The 16,249-nt window shown below is 41.9% G+C and overlaps 1 protein-coding gene and 1 long non-coding RNA gene across 2 annotated transcripts; both read left to right on the forward strand.

Moving 5' to 3' along the window:
- The first annotated feature begins 654 nt into the window (after positions 1-654).
- Positions 655-3,028, forward strand: LOC135241775 (uncharacterized). Its single transcript, XR_010326108.1, has 2 exons — positions 655-1,162; positions 1,229-3,028. It is a non-coding gene; the product is annotated as an uncharacterized LOC135241775 (long non-coding RNA).
- A 413-nt stretch (positions 3,029-3,441) lies between these two features.
- On the forward strand, positions 3,442-14,769 carry tollip (toll interacting protein). Its single transcript, XM_064312436.1, has 6 exons — positions 3,442-4,067; positions 9,497-9,646; positions 11,527-11,709; positions 12,185-12,337; positions 12,701-12,791; positions 13,394-14,769. Exons 1-6 carry the CDS (start codon positions 4,035-4,037, stop codon positions 13,612-13,614), a joined length of 831 nt encoding a protein of 276 aa, XP_064168506.1. The 5' UTR covers positions 3,442-4,034; the 3' UTR covers positions 13,615-14,769.
- The last annotated feature ends 1,480 nt before the right edge of the window (positions 14,770-16,249 follow it).

Below are 16,249 nucleotides of genomic sequence, written 5' to 3' on the forward strand. Positions count from 1 at the left end.
ATGCACAAATGCTCATAAACAGAGTAAAATTAGCATAATAATTTCTGACTTCTCATGACATCTCCATCTGACCTGTCTGCCTACCAGTCTCTGCTAGCTGCATTTTCTACTGCTGTAACCTCTGCTAAAATTAATTATTATCAAACAAAAATTCATAAATCTGCCTCTAACCCTCATCAACTGTTCTCTATTTTCTCTTCTCTCCTCAGCACTCCTCCTCCCCCACCTCAGTCCTCCCTCGCTGCAGATGACTTCGCGGTTTTCTTCGATGAGAAGATTGCAGACATCCGCAGCTCCTTCACGTCCACCGCTACCCTTCCCCACTCCCCCCTCTCTGTTCCCTCCCCTTGTTTCTCCACTTTCTCTCCCCTCACTGACTCTGATGTTTCCCAGTTCCTACTCTCCCACCGCCCTACCGCCTGTGCTCTTGACCTTATCCCTTCCCCTCTCCTCCAGATTATCACACCTGACATCCTCCCGTTTGTCACCTCCCTTGTGAACTCCTCCTTGTCTTCTGGATGTTTCCCCTCTTCCTTCAAGCTGGCCCACGTCACCCCACTGCTGAAGAAGCCCACTCTGGATCCGTCCGTCATCCAGAACTACCGTCCTGTTTCTCTTCTCCCTTTTTTATCCAAAACAATTGAACGAGCTGCCCCCCACCAGTCCAGCTTCAGACCTGGCCACTCGACAGAGACCGCACTCCTCTCGGTCAGTGAGTCGCTTCACGCCGCACAAGCAGCCTCCCGTTCATCCGTCCTGATCCTCCTAGACCTTTCTGCTGCCATCGACACAGTCGACCACCCCATCCTCCTGTCCTCCCTGGCAGCTATGGGGATCTGTGGCACAGCACTAGACTGGATCGAGTCCTACCTCTCCGGTAGCTCCTTCCAAGTCGCCTGGGCCGGTGCAGTATCGGCACCTCGCCCCCTTACCACAGGAGTTCCCCAGGGCTCAGTCCTTGGTCCCCTCCTGTTCTCCCTGTACACCCAATCTCTTGGTCCTGTAATCTCTGCCCATAGTTTGTCTTATCACTGTTATGCCGATGACACCCAACTCTTTCTCTCCTTCCCCCCCTCTGACACACAGGTCTCCGCTCGTATCTCTGCTTGCCTGAGGGATGTCCAGAGCTGGATGGATAACCACCATCTTAAGCTGAACCCAGGTAAGACAGAGATGATCTTCATTCCTGGCCCATCCTCTAACCTCCTTGACTTTTCTATTTCCCTAGGGGACACCGTGGTGTCATCATCACCCACTGCCAAAAACCTTGGAGTGGTGATGGACAACAGACTGTCCCTCTCCCAGAACATCGCGGTGGTGAGTCGAACGTGCAGGTTTTTTCTGTACAACATCCAGAGAATCTGTCCCTTCCTCACCACCTACGCAACCCAGCTCCTGGTTCAAGCGATGGTCCTGTCCCGCCTGGACTACTGCAACTCGCTGCTGGCTGGTCTGCCAGCATCCGCCATCATCCAGAATGCTGCAGCTCGTCTGGTCTACAACCTCCCTAGACATGTCACCCCCCTGCTCACTGACCTCCACTGGCTGCCTGTTATTGCTCGCATCAAATTTAAGACTTTGGTGCTTGTGTGGTAAACAAGCCTGCCACAGGCCACCGAAGTGGCTTTCCACGGGGCCCTCCAGCACAGAGACACAGGGAGATGATGTTCTAACAGTCCACATTTATTTTCAAGGGTGGCAAGATGTTACAGCTAAGTGAGCAGATGTTAAAACTGTCATGACAGAGGCTCCTTGTGTGAGTGGGGATGGCAGATTTAACCTGTGCGCACTGATTACCTCACTAAGCACAGGTGCAGCCACTCCTGTTCCCGGGTCCAATTAGCCTGGCCAATTATCTAATTCTTAACCAGTTATCCAATTGGCCAGGTCTCATTAGCTTGACCCAGGGCAGGTGTGGCTGCTTAAACCAGCCATCCCCACACCACAGCTTGCATACCAGGCGGCTAAGGGGTCAGCACCAGGATACATCCAGAGGATCATCAGACCCTACACACCAGCCAGACCTCTCCGTTCTGCCACCTCTGGACGCTTGCCACCTCCCCCTCTTCGTGTCTGTACTTCCCGTTCGTGTCTGCTGTCTGTCCTGGCCCCTCGCTGGTGGAATGACCTTCCCGTGGCGGTCAGAACAGCAGAGAATCTGACTACCTTCAAGTGCAGACTAAAGACTCATCTCTTCAGGCTGCACCTCTCCCCACCCCTCCCTAGCCTCTAGTTTAGCTCAATGTACCTAGTTAGGCTAATGCGATCTCGTTTGTTTTGTATTTGGCAGGATTGTTTTGTTTGATTCTGATTAGGCAAATATGATTTCGGTGCTAGTTTTGTACTTGGCAGGATTGTTTAGTTTATTTGCTGAACAGGTTACCCTACAGGGTTGGAGTCCTGATCTATGTGGTCACTTCTCGCACTACGATCTTTACTTCACTCTAGTGTGTTTTTCTGCACCTCTGCACTTTGAACTGATGCACTTGTTGTTCGTCACTCTGGATAAGAGCGTCTGCTAAATGCCTGTAATGTAATGTAATGTAAAAAACTAACATCATTCAACTTGTCAGTACATTTTGAAATGAAATTGACAGCCTTATCTACTATAATTTTTTATATTTCCTTGTTAAATGACCTGTTACAGTGAGCCCAATTTTCGTTTTATGCTCAGTTTTGGAAAGCACAAGTTATGCCTTAGGGCACGGCATACCCCATACCTATACAGCACCGAGAGTTCGCCACTTTTCATTTTTGTAAGATTCAATATTTAATAGGCGACAATATTTCACTTTTTTCTGTATGTATTTATTTTACAATCAGTATCTATTTTAAGTTGCAAATATACAAGAAGTTGTACATTTTGTAAAATTAACTTGACAGCCAAGCATAAACATGTCCTTTACCATTGTCTAAGCATTCATCAGTGGTTTCATAAATTCATTTTAAATGTCGTCTTCCATGAGGCATTATTGTTATTTGACAATTTAATGTCACACAAACTTTGAATTACCATATTTTCTTCAGATGGTAAGATGAAAAAACACAGGGTCAAGTTACTTGAAATCATTTAGAAAACACTTGGTAGCACTGCGTAGGAATACAGCTTGCTTAACTTGTGTGAACTAAGACAGCCAATATTGTTTCTTGTACCTTGGACCAGTTTTGATATCAGTACTTTTAACGGCCGGCCTAGATTTTTTTAGACTGCGGCTTTAATTTGAGTAACTTGGAATTCGTCTTGTACGTTGAAAACGTTTTTCTTCAGATGTTAAATGCAGCACAGTTTCAGTTCCGAAAACAGTATTCCACAGTTTCATCTCGCATGACACCACGACACCCGTGGAGGCAACTAAACTACTGTTTTGCTACACAACCCGGAAGTTCTCTTGAACCATTGATCACGCATGCGTGAGTACAATTGTTTTTGTTGTGGTTGTAGGTCTGACGTGTGCCCCGTTTTGCACTGCACAGTGTAGTTTCACTATTAATGGAAAACGCTACATTTATTTCTTCAGGCATAAAGCAAACAGGCACAAAAAATCTAGTTAATATTATGAATTGAATTTGTGGACTTAAACTACATCTACCAAAACGTAGGGCATCAGAATTGTTGCTACATAACTTGATGGCGCTGTTTAAAATGCGCTGACGCCAAATGTTTTTAGGCGGAGCCATTGAAACGAACGCCATTTTGGCTCCCGGGTAGAACTAGTTAGTACTTGAAAAGCAGAGCCAAAATGGCATAAAACAGTCACAACATTAGAAAGTTCAAGCAACCTCGGCGACTGTCTACCAGAGTAACATCACAGTAGCTGCCTAACTAAAGTTGCTAGCTAAGCTTAGCTAGTTGGCTAACTGGGCAGTCGAGCTAGCTATAATCAGCTGACAAGGAAGTAAGGAAGAGTACTGTTTCCAGCGTTAGTTAGAGGGTAGACGGCGGCTGATTTTACCCACTTGGATTTGCTCTGTCTCCCTGTTCCCAACGCACTTCTAACAATTTTATTCCTTACCTGAAACACCCAGAGCTACAAATGGCTACAAGGATCAGCACGCAGCGGGGCCAGGTACAGTAGTTAACTAGCTAGCTAGCTAGCTCTAACGTTTCGGGTTTTAATCAAATGAAGAAGCTCTTGGGTAGATTCAGTGCTGCTGCTGGCGTTTGTCAGCTAGCTAGCTAACTATCCTTATCAACAACCTCACTTTATTTTGTTGTGTTTCTTAATATTTTCCCAGTTCAGTTATTTGACGTTGCCTGTTGTCGAACCAGATTTGATTCAAATAGCACCATAACTAATTAACAAGAACGACTGGCTACTAACTTATTATTTTTTTAAATATTAAATTCTTTAACCGGTTTCATGTCTAGACGGTTGATTTAAGATGGATAGCTACTGTAGCCTTGTATCTGTCGATACAGCTTCTAGTGCCGCGATCGAAAAGCAGAATGTCCTGCTAAACTGACGTTAGCTAGGGAAGACGTGATTCAATTTCAACATAGTAGCTAGCTAGTTATCTAACAAGTTCATGCTTAATTGTGCATTTGAACGTCTTGTTTAGCTACCTAGCAAACTAGCAACATCATCGTAATTTTCTGCAAATCACTCCCAGCTAGAAAGGGGGTTTCGTTCTTAAGCGTCTTTGAGGTCAAGTTAAAAACGAACATTGTACTGAAATCTACGGATAGTTTTGTAATGTTGTTTTGTTGGTTCTTGAGAGCTTTGTGGAAAAATCTTAAAGAAATTTCCCGTAACTATAGCCGGCGATTCAATAGTGAATTCTGCTGTCTTTACTGTAACTTAATGGTTTCAATTGATTCATTTCAGACTTTTTAGTAAGTCATATATGTGTGTATCTGTCCCAAATGTCAGTCCTGACAAGGAAATTTACTCCACAAGAACTGCCACTCTTCCCACCTCAGCATTTCACCTCATAAATTATTATTATTATTAGTTAGCACACATCAGTTATTATCGCACTTGTCGAAACTGGAACAGCTAATGTTCTCTCTGATCTGCTCCATGACAGATTTTGGGGACCTAACCCCTCCTCCAATTTTTAAGCTAGTCATGCAACATTTCACTACCATGAGCATCCCTACCACCTCACTTGGTTTGTTTATCTTTACTACATGCAGTTTTTAAACAATGAAGCTTTTTATGAAGTCTCTGTTGACTTAACTTTAATGGAACTCCACTGGCAGCAGTTACTATGGAAGCAGAATTTTGGCTGTAAGCATGATACTCACTAGTTAGGTAGGCCCCAAGCTAAAATCTCTTCTTTTTCTCGACAACAAATGAGATTTACTGAGACAAACCATGAAAACTACCAGACTGTGTAGTTGTAGTACCTACTGCTTGCTGCAAACTCCAGTTTCTTCTTTTTTTCTTTTTTTTTATTAGCTGGTGCACTTACTAGTTAACTATACAGTGCTGTGAAAAAGTACACCCCCTAAAAAGTTCTGTCTTTTTTGACTTATTTTGATGATTTTTGATTGTTTTTTCAACATTGACGGATAAAGGTAATCCAATTTATGAAATTACACTGAAAAAATACACTCTCATGGAGGTAAGACAGAGCAGGAGCTGGGGGGTGGGGGGGGGGGGGCGAGGGGGTGTAGCCATCGGAGGTATGACTGTGTGTGTGAGTGTAGGTCTGCGCGCATGTGTGTCTGTGTGTGTGTGTCAGAGGTGTGTCAACATGAAATAAGCAGCTTTTTTTTGTTAGTCAGTAAGCTTTGGGCAACTTGGAAAGAAGTAGTTTGTAACAGATAGTTTAAAGTGGGCATCCGCGTCCTGCATCTAGGTCTGCCATTCTGCATTTCATCTCTGTTCTTTTGGAATATTCTGCTGTCTTTTGGTTTTTGAATTTTGGATTACTTTGGGACTAACACGTTGTGGTTTGGTATGTTCTTTCATTCATTTCTTGTGTGACTGCCCATGTCTGTAACCTTTGTTAATTGTTTTAAGTTAGTTGAACCTCATCTTTAGATTAGACGTGAATATTTGTTGTAACATTACATACATTACATTTCTCAATACATTTCTTAATTTTCATCTGGTTGTGAGCTGATAAAGTTTGATCCAACAGTTTTCTCTACCTATCAATGAATTTGGTGATTTAATTGATAATTGATATCTTTTGTAATAATTACCAAATAAAATAAAATAAATATATTTTACATGTCGGATAAGCTGAGGTGTTTAAGCTGTTGGTACACTTGTGTTTGGTATTCAGAGCGACAGACATCAAAATAAATTAGCAGTTTTTGTAACAGATGCCCCAGCTTTTCAGGCGCCACCTATTTAGCCTCTTTGGAGCTGTGTTTCCTCATGCTGGTTTAGACGAAGTCTAAGTGCTGAAGGCCAGGCCTTTTTTTCCGCTCATACGTATGACTGACTGACATTCCACATAATATGACTCACCTGGGTAGCTGCCTTTGTGATTGTCAATTGTCAAGCTGCTCGTTTTCACATCACAGGTTGCAAGTCATGGGTGGACTTGAATGTGAGGATTTCCAGTCGCCCAGTGGGACTGCGCCCCTCTCTTCCTGGGTGATGCAAGGGCCAGTTATGCATTGTGTGCAGGGCGCGTAGCCACAGGTAGAACTGGCGCAGTCTGGATTCGAGGCTGGACTGTGGGGCCCATTCATGCACCAGAACAACGCCTTAACTCCTTGAACCTGGATGATGCCATTTGACGTCATAAAACGTTGAATAACTCTCTTATTTCTGAACGCAGGATCGTTTTCTTTTTTTTCCTCTTTTTTTATGCAGAGAAGAGTTGCGTCTCTCGAATACGTCAAATTGACCAACAGTAAAACCAGATTTGCGCTTGAAAGCCATGACTACATTTCACTAAATTTCGGCTGTTTCGTCACCAACAGTGCTAGCTGCTGAAAACACACACAAAGCAGAGAGCATGCAGTTATAATACTCCAGAGACATGTTTCAGAAATAAACGCTATTAGTAGAACTACCACTTCATGCCATACTTCATTCTAAGGATGAAGATGATGGTCGGGAGGTGAAAGTGCACTGGGGATGTTTATTTCCATGAAAGGCGACGTGCAATTGAGGGCGAAGTGAAAATGAAATAGATGAATTCAAGCTATTTTAATGGGTTACGTGTTGTTTTTACGGTTTGTATAATGAAATACAAACTTACTGTGTATACATTCCACTACTATATTGACGGATGTAACTATAGGAATATAACCATTGTTTTACAGGCATTACAAAGCCCACAGTTATTCTGAAACTGTTGGAAACATTGGGATTCTTTAGGCTGCTTGTCACCTGCTTCAGTAGCTTGTAGATTAATCATTCTGTTCATGGCAAAAAAAAAATATAATTAGTAGTTGTATGCATGGTTATTTATAAAATTATTTATTTTCTATCGCATTGTTATATATAATGTCATTTTTGTTTTATTTTATCATTTATTGTTGTTAAACAGTTAGGCTATTTATTGTTTGAATTGCTTCCAGTATCATCTAGCCTAAATAAAAGAAAACAATTTTATTTAACCATTTCAGTTCCCAGAGCATATTTCCACCAGGTACTCTGCTGATATTTCTGTGCATTATAAAGCAATGGTATGTCCTATTGACGTGAATCAATGATGTGGATACTCCATACAACCTATTTTTGCTATGTGAGATGTATACCTGAAGCTGACACTTTTGGTTTTGGAGATACTCGAGTGAACACACTTTTTTTTAGTCAGCAAAAATGATTTTTTCCTCCTAATATTGGGCCTAGCTAATAATCCATATCATATCCACGCTTGGTATTTCCAGATAGAGACAAGTCCTGTGAAAAAAATGATGGGTTGCAAGAGGGGTTATCTCGAAAAAAAACTGAGGGTAGTGAAGAAAACATTAAAATTACCATTGGGCTCAAGGAGTTAATAAGATGGACCATCATGCCTCCTCACAATCTATTTTAATGAAATTTACTATAATTTTTCTCACAATGGTAATACATATAGCTCTCGGTGATATTCAATGTCTGCTACAATTGGTTCTTTCTGTAGTGCGAATGATTGTATGCTTTTTGGTATAAATGTCTGTTTTTAAATGTGAATGTTATTTTCTGCTAGGAAAATGTCCCCATTGGGATAAAGTATTGCATCTATGTATGATGTATGTATATACAGTACTTATTTTACAATCAGTATTTATTTTAAGTTGCAAATATGCAAGAACTTGTACATTTTGTAAAATGAACTTGACAACCAAGTATTAACATTCTTTCTGGAGGAATAGGCCTATCCTTTCTTTAGGTATTGACCAGCAGTTTCATAAAATGATTTAAATGTCTTTCATGTTTTGCATGAGGCAATTTTTGTTATGTGTTGTATCTAGGCAGCTGTTTCGTAGGTGACTTAGGTGCATTAACTGTCTTAACTACTGCTTGTATTTTTTCCATAGACTACGTTGTTGCCGTTCTCGTTGTGTTAGTATTAGGCTAATCAGTTTAACCTTCAGGGTCCAAGTTGAACTATGCGGTTGTTCCCTGCACTTGGACCGGTACTTCTCTCTAGGGTTTTCGTCATACTTGTTCCTGGTTATGGTTAGCCTATACACTTTGTTGTATGTCGCTCTGGATAAGAGCGTCTGCCAAATGCCTGTAATGTAGGCTATATGTAATGTGACACCAAGTTTGACATTGTTTTCAGATAGTAAGATTAAAAAACACAGGGCCAAGTTACTTGAAACAATTTAGGAAACATTAGGTAGCATTGCTTTGGAATAAATCTTGTTTCATTTGTGTGAGCTAAGGTAGCCAATATTGTTTCATGTAGGCTAACTTTTGATATCAATACTTTTAATGGCAGGCCTAGATTTGAATTAATGACTTATAGGTAGCACTTTGTATGGGTGAGTAATTTGGATAGTGTGTTTTTCATCAGATGTAGACTGTCAGTGGTTGATCATCTCTCAGCGGCTGTGTTTGTTACTTCAGAGCCACCATACAAATCTTATTTGTTACATTAGAATTCTGAATCTGAATCTGAAGGCAGAATTTTTATCTGGCTTATGAGGGACACTACTGCTGACCAGGCAGGTAATGCGGTTATCTTCATGTCTTCCTTCCTGTAAATCGACACTGTTTACGGTATTTATGACACCTGTATGCTGACATGAAAATGAACTTTAGTCCAAACAGTAGCGACCGTGCTTGAGATGCTGAGGCTCCCTGGCATGCAGTGCTCTTAGTTTGCTAGCTGGCTAGTGGCTGTGGCCCTGCACTATGCTGACCGCAGCTCCCTCATTTATTTTGATAGTGGCAGTAATTGCTGACTGTTCCAGGTCTGTTGGTGGTATGAAAAAAAAACCGCTTTGTTTCTCTTGATCTTTCCAATGACAGGTAATCAGACAAATGTGTTGAATCTCTCTCTCACTCCCTTTCTCTTGCTCTCTGTCTCTCTCTCTCTCTCTCTCTCTCATTGTTATGATAATGGCCCTGTCGTTCTCTCCCTTCTTGGGCAGGTGTACATCGGTGAGCTTCCCCAAGACTTCCTGCGCATCATGCCCACGCAGCAGCAGCAGCAGGTGCAGCTGGACGCTCAGACTGCGCAGCAGCTGCAGTACGGAGGCAGCATGGGCACGGTGGGCCGGCTCAGCATCACTGTAGTGCAGGTACTGTTGCAATAACGGGCTGTGCATAAAACATATGTAATATACTTGAGTTTATATGTATATATTGAATTGAATTGAATTGATTTTATTTTGAACATGTAACTCATAATAAGTAAGAAAACAAACACACAAAAAAAGAATGACCAATAAAATGAACAGTAAACATGTAAAGCAAATTCTCCATAAACAAAATAAATACATATTACATGTCCGAAAAGGAGTAGGAAGAAGTATACATTTATATGGTCCTGCCTCTTTTCTATAACTTAAATGGTGAGCATGTTTATCATATATACACGCAAATAATTACCTTCAAGTTCATCATATACAACTTAAATATATATTTAGGGGTGTGCGATATGACGATCTTAAAGACGATTCAAAGTTCTTCACAATCTGCCTTTGCAGGGAGGTCGGAAGTGTCGTGCTTCAGGGCTACTGTACGTACTGTCAGAAAAGTTGTGTTGATGGCGCTCGCTAACACAGCTTGCAGACTCTGATTTGTAAAGTCGCCTCAGCCCATCGCTAACAAAGAGACACCAATAAACCAATAGTGTCATGCATGGTAGGCGGTACCTGTAAAAACGCAGTACTGGGTTGGATACCTGTTTACCTGATTGCCAGTCTTTTCTAATTCCTCTGTAACTTGAAAACATACCGCAGCATGGCTGCCACAGACAAAGAGTTTAGTTTCCAAAACAAAAGTTCCAATTCAGTAATATGGAACTGGTTTGGACTTGTCAAGTCCAACAGTGCTCAAAGCACAGTCATTTTTAAACATTGCAGAGATGAGGTTCGTACATCATATGGCAGTACAACAAACCTTTTCAGTCGCCTGAAATGAAAGCATCCCAAAAGCATGCTGAGTTTAACCTGCACGCATCTCTTGCTTGTGCATCCAGCTCAGCCACATCTTCTTGTTTGTCCCATTTTCTAAACGTTTGGAGAGACATTAGTCTCATTATTGACAAATGTGTGTATCATAATCCATAAATAAGAGACAAGTCACAAATGTTCTAATATCCACAAACAAATATATTTCAATTTGTGTCTTGTAAATTGTCATAAATTAATGTGCACTGATTTGTATAAGTGCATACATATTTTCCCTTTTGCACAAATACCTCATACTTTGTATTTGAAAACCAAAAATATGTTTCCAGTTTGGAACTTGAAGCTGTAGTCAAATGAGACCAGAGTTCAGCTTTTTGATCATGCAAACCTGTTGTTGGTTTGCCTATGGCTAAATTTGAGGTTAGGTCTTTGTTATGGGGTTGTTTTGCTTTTATAGGACTTTATTTTTTGGAAATCAATTTGTTATTCGTTACAAAAATGTTTTCTCAGCAATCATATTATTATAAAAGAATATTATTTTCACATTTTTTGAGCATACAATATAGCTCCCTTTTTATACAGCTTTTTCGGCCTTGTTTGATTTATTTAGAGACATAGCTTGATGAGTTCCCGTGTGGCTTATTTGGAAAAACTGAAGCTGATCCCTATATCTGCTGCTGTTTTGGTTTTTGGCTGTCATTAGCATTGGCTTAAAGGTCCCGTATCACTTTTGAGACAGAGTAGGGATGTTCAGGGAGAATTCATACAGAACTATCTCAGCACTTCATCTGGTGACCTTACCATCCTCCATATCTGATTGTCTACCAAGTATCTTTCATTCCCTGCCCCCTTTTGATTCTCTCTTCACCTACTTGGTCAAATAGAAGTCAAAAAAATAAATAGTATGTAGCGTGAATACAGACCTGTCAGCCCATAGGTTTTGCTGTTGGAGTTGGGCTCCTGTTCGGGGTGCTCCACGACTGGGTGTGTGTGGGCATAGTAACATGCGGTCGAATTACTCGTTGTGTCATCGTTTTTCTATCCAGGCCAAACTGGCAAAGAACTACGGCATGACCCGCATGGACCCGTACTGCCGTGTGCGCCTGGGCTACGCCGTCTACGAAACGCCCACGGCCCACAACGGCGCCAAAAACCCTCGCTGGAACAAGGTGATCCAGTGCACTGTCCCGCCTGGCGTGGATTCCTTCTACCTGGAGATCTTCGACGAGGTGAGGCTGGAAAGATACTGCTGGATTTCTCCTTGTCTTTTTTCTGTAAAGCACTTGAAATTGAACTTGGAAAAAAAAAAAACCTGTTAAACAGCATGGACGCAACGCGAAACAGGGCAATCACACTTGAAAATTCTTAAGCCTACTATCTCAGTTTACTTTCTGCTGATGGAACTCTTATTATTAGAATACCGTTAAAGCTATGGAAAGTTCTTGACTTGTCATTGTGATGTTAACTGGCAGAAGGGGATAAAGATAATTTAAGCAAAGATTGTCTGAGATGGGTTATTATTGTTGTTATTATTATTATTATGTTTAATACAGTTACTTTCTTTGGATGGTGTAATCCAGCCGTGGTTCGCGTGCTGTGGAATTTTGAACGGTTCTTAAGAAGGGGCCGTGAGGCACACCGGCCAGGCTTGTATGTCAGGGGGGCGGTAATAGGTCTAACGGTGGACTGGCCTGATTTTTCCAGAGGGCGTTCTCCATGGACGACCGCATCGCGTGGACGCACATCACCATCCCCGAAGGCCTGAAGGAGGGCAGTGTTGTGGATGAGTGGTACAGCCTGAGCGGGAGGCAGGGGGACGACAAGGAGGGCATGATAAACCTGATCATGTCCTTTACTGTGAGTCTGTGTGTGTTCACATGCCCTTGCTAATTGTTTGTTTTGCACGTGGTCCTACCTAGTGTGGCCTGTGAAGTATTTAGTTCTACCATTAATTTCATGCTTCCTTCAGCTGCATTTTCAGTGAAGCTGATAAGCGTAGTTTGCTGAAGGGCAGACAGTAGTACAGTAGTAAATATGGCTAGACTAGAGATGTGAATCCAGCTCTGAGATATGAAATTGATCTCTGTAATTACACTGCACATACAGAGTCGTGTTTCGTGGTCTTTTTTTGACTAGTTTCCCTGCCTACTGTGCTCTTTCTTTGCCCCCCCCCTTTCTCCCCCCTCCCCCCCTCTCTCTCTCTCCTCTCTCTTTTTCCAGTCTATGCCAGCTGGCATGCTGATGCAGCCCCAGCCAGTGGTCCTCATGCCCACAGTGTACCAGCAAGGGGTTGGATATGTGCCTATTGCAGGTGCGTAGAACCTCACAGGCTCTTGCCGCTGACAGTTACACGCTCCTGCTGACACAGGCACTGGGAGGATGCTATGCGCCCGCCAAAAAAAAAAAAAGAACACACATTTTTGCAACCAGTGCAGATTTGCGCCTTATTTCCATATCATTTTGTGTAGAAGTTTGTCCAGAGATAATATAATATACCATAACAGTTCCCCCCGAAAAGCTCCACCAAACCAAGGTATTTGCCAAACGGAGCAGTCCCTCTTGAGAAAGTGTTTTTCTCCTGGCATGAAAAATCCCGAAATCTGGAATGTTTAATCATTTGTTGCCGTGTGATTGTAGTGGCGTTCCAAGCTGTGTGACGCAGTGCCTGTGACCAAAGTGGTGAAGGAGTCAATGCTTTGCATAATTGTTATTTTGTTTCCTTGGCAACTGATTCACTAAGGGGTAATGAAAGTACTGATCCATTATCTTGTTTAGTCTTTAGTGCTGGTCGCGGGGGGGTGGGGGGTGGGGGGGGAGGGGGGGCGGGCTGCGGGGGCATTGTTGGGAGAGGGCGGGCGCATCTGGGGTGGGCCAACGAAAGCCACTGACCCTCTTGCTCTACTCTTTTCCCAGGTGTGCCCTCCGTGTATAACCAGGGCATGGTTCCCATGGCAATGCCTGCCGCTCCAGCCCCTGCAACGCGTGGCGCCCTCTGCAGCGAGGAGGACCTCAAGGCGCTCCAAGACATGTTCCCCAACCTCGACAGAGAGGTGATACGCACAGTGATGGAGGCGCAGCAGGGGAACAAGGACGCTGCAATCAACTCTCTTCTTCAGATGACCGAGGAGCTGTAACAGACCCATTCGAAACGCCCTGTAAATATCTATATTGTATATGTGTAAGCTGTATCTGCATCAGTGAGTGTTTGACATATATCTATATAAATTCCATTCTAAATGTTTAAAGGATTATAATTTATTTGAAAACAATAAATGAGATTTTGTAATACAGGGTTCTAATAGAAGCATTTATCAGAGATGGAATTTAATAGGACAGCGTGGTGTGAACAAAATAGAAATATGGAAAAATAATTATATAGATTTTAGCCATTGACATGTGGATGTACAAACCACGTAGCTCATGTTGCCATTAAATTGCGCTTACTATTGTAATGTTTTTCAGTTGTGATCTTTTTTTAATTTTTTTTTTTTTTTTACAAATGGTATTTTGGCTGATTCCAACCAAAATGTGTAATGCTGCCTCAAAGTTCTGTGATATGACAGGACTCACAAGTACACAGACAGACAGGGAAGTTCAGACATGCGCACTTGTTGACATGCAGTATGAGGATATTGCCGTCTGCCAAAGGTGATGAAGAAAATATCTTTATTTTAAATGTTTTGGTTCATCCATAATGGTATAGGTAAAAACACCATTCTTTATTATTTTTTGTTTTATCATGTTGATGTTACTGGTTTTTGCCTTTTTGATTTATTTTTCAAATGTATAGAGTGCAATTTATAATGTATGCACCAGTGTTATTGCTGTAGTCAAGCATGGGAAGTCATTGGTAAAGATTTTGCTTTGGCACTATGTCATTTGGCTAACCTGATTTTGGAAACCGAAAAGGCAGTGGCTGAACTCCAGCGCTATTGTATGATTTTCATATAATTGTCTTGCCACTGTTTACTGTGTGATTGAAACCAAAGAATGTTGTCTGTCTGTTGCTACCCCGCTAAATTCAGTTCCTCTTACGAAAGATGATTGCGTACATTTATTTTATTTTATTTTTTATTTTGGATGTCTTCTGTGGGCAAAAAAGATGTGTGAGGTGTTTGTGTGTGCATGTGCAGTAAAGGTGAAAGAGGACGGAGCATGTGATTTAGCTTAAACACTTCCCTATCCTTCACAAGCCATTGCTTTGCAGCCTTTCTACTGTGGGTCTACCATGGCTATTACTGTCAATAAAAAAACAGCTATTTAATCCAACATTTAAGTCACAAGAAAAATGGCTAATTTGTTTTCTTTTTCAGTGATAAGCTGGCAATGGACTCTTCATAGTTCTGCCCGTTCACACACAAGCATCATGGTATAAGAACGCTGAATTAATGGCAAATGGCAGTAAAGATTTTATCCATGATTTCCGCTCAGAATTGAAAAAATCATAATCGCGATAATAAAAATAATAAGTAATCCAAAGTAGTCTTCTTTAGCCTTCTGTTGCCTAGTGAAGAGCTCGGCAAACAGTCCGGTGCAACACACAGTACAACCACTCAATATCATGGATCTGTTCCTGCTCTGCAGAATGTTTCACTCGAAAATGTATCAAGTACAATCAGCCATCTATATATATATATATGAAAAATATATGAAATATAAAAATAGGCTATACAAAGCTGGAAATAGGAAGTATGAAAAAAAATTAACCCGAAATAGTTCATGCATCAAATAGGGTATTGGCATGTTGGTCCAAACGGTAATTGGTAATTGATCAGAGGACGTTGCAAAAAAAAACTAGGCTTTTTCAGCTGGAATTGTTATTCGCGTGCCCAATGAAAATCTAAAAATCACTGACCTGGTCGTTCCGGACGCTGGTAATCACGTGGGTAAAAATGACAGAATCTGACCTCTCCGAGTGAAACTAACCCCGTCCGGACAGGGCTTTTGCCTGACATCGGCACACCGGTAGTGAGTCTCCGACAGGAGGAGGAGGGCTGCGATACAAAATCTCCAAAATAATCCCGTCAGAGTCATATGTCAATGGGTGAGGCTGCATGCTTCCCAGTCTTTGCAGAATCATGAATGTGTGCACCTCTAGGACATATCGTTGGTAAATGTGAGAGTGTGTCAGACGTTAGATGTCTAGAAGTCATCTGGTGTATGGGAGGCATTAGCCTAATGCATGCATTAGTTCTGTAACAACTCTTTGGGTCTGCAAGTCCTTGCCTATCTTGACAACTGACGTGGCTGGGCAACCAATTTTTGATGTAAACAAGTACTCACGTCGATATTTCTCAGACATAATGTGGAGTTTTTTGTTTCTTTTTCCCCACTGCTGCTTTCGCCTTGACGATGATGTTGATGAAAGGGGAAAAAGTAATACCAGAAAAATAAAACATTTCCTTTTTCCCGGATGGCACACACTGAGTGTGATGGCCCTCCCTCTCTGTCTGCCAGTGCTTGCTCCCTGCGCGGTTGTTTGGCGTTTGTCTTTGGTTTTTCCATCCAGCACCTCCACACCACACCTTACACACATCCACTCACCTACACCACTGATCTTTACAGACAGACACGCATCATTGTAACTTTGTTAATCCTGTTCATTTATCCTTATTTACAATAAATTACTCTTTGTTTAATGTTATCCTCGTGAGTCTTCTGAGCCAGGTCGTGACAAGTCAAAAAGCACAGGGACTCCTCCTCCACCACCTTCTGATCTCTAACTCTGCAAGTGACACAAATTTAAAAGGCCTTTTAAAACCTAAGCTA

This window comes from Anguilla rostrata, chromosome 16 (genome assembly GCF_018555375.3).
Source record: "Anguilla rostrata isolate EN2019 chromosome 16, ASM1855537v3, whole genome shotgun sequence".
Classification (NCBI taxonomy): domain Eukaryota; kingdom Metazoa; phylum Chordata; class Actinopteri; order Anguilliformes; family Anguillidae; genus Anguilla; species Anguilla rostrata.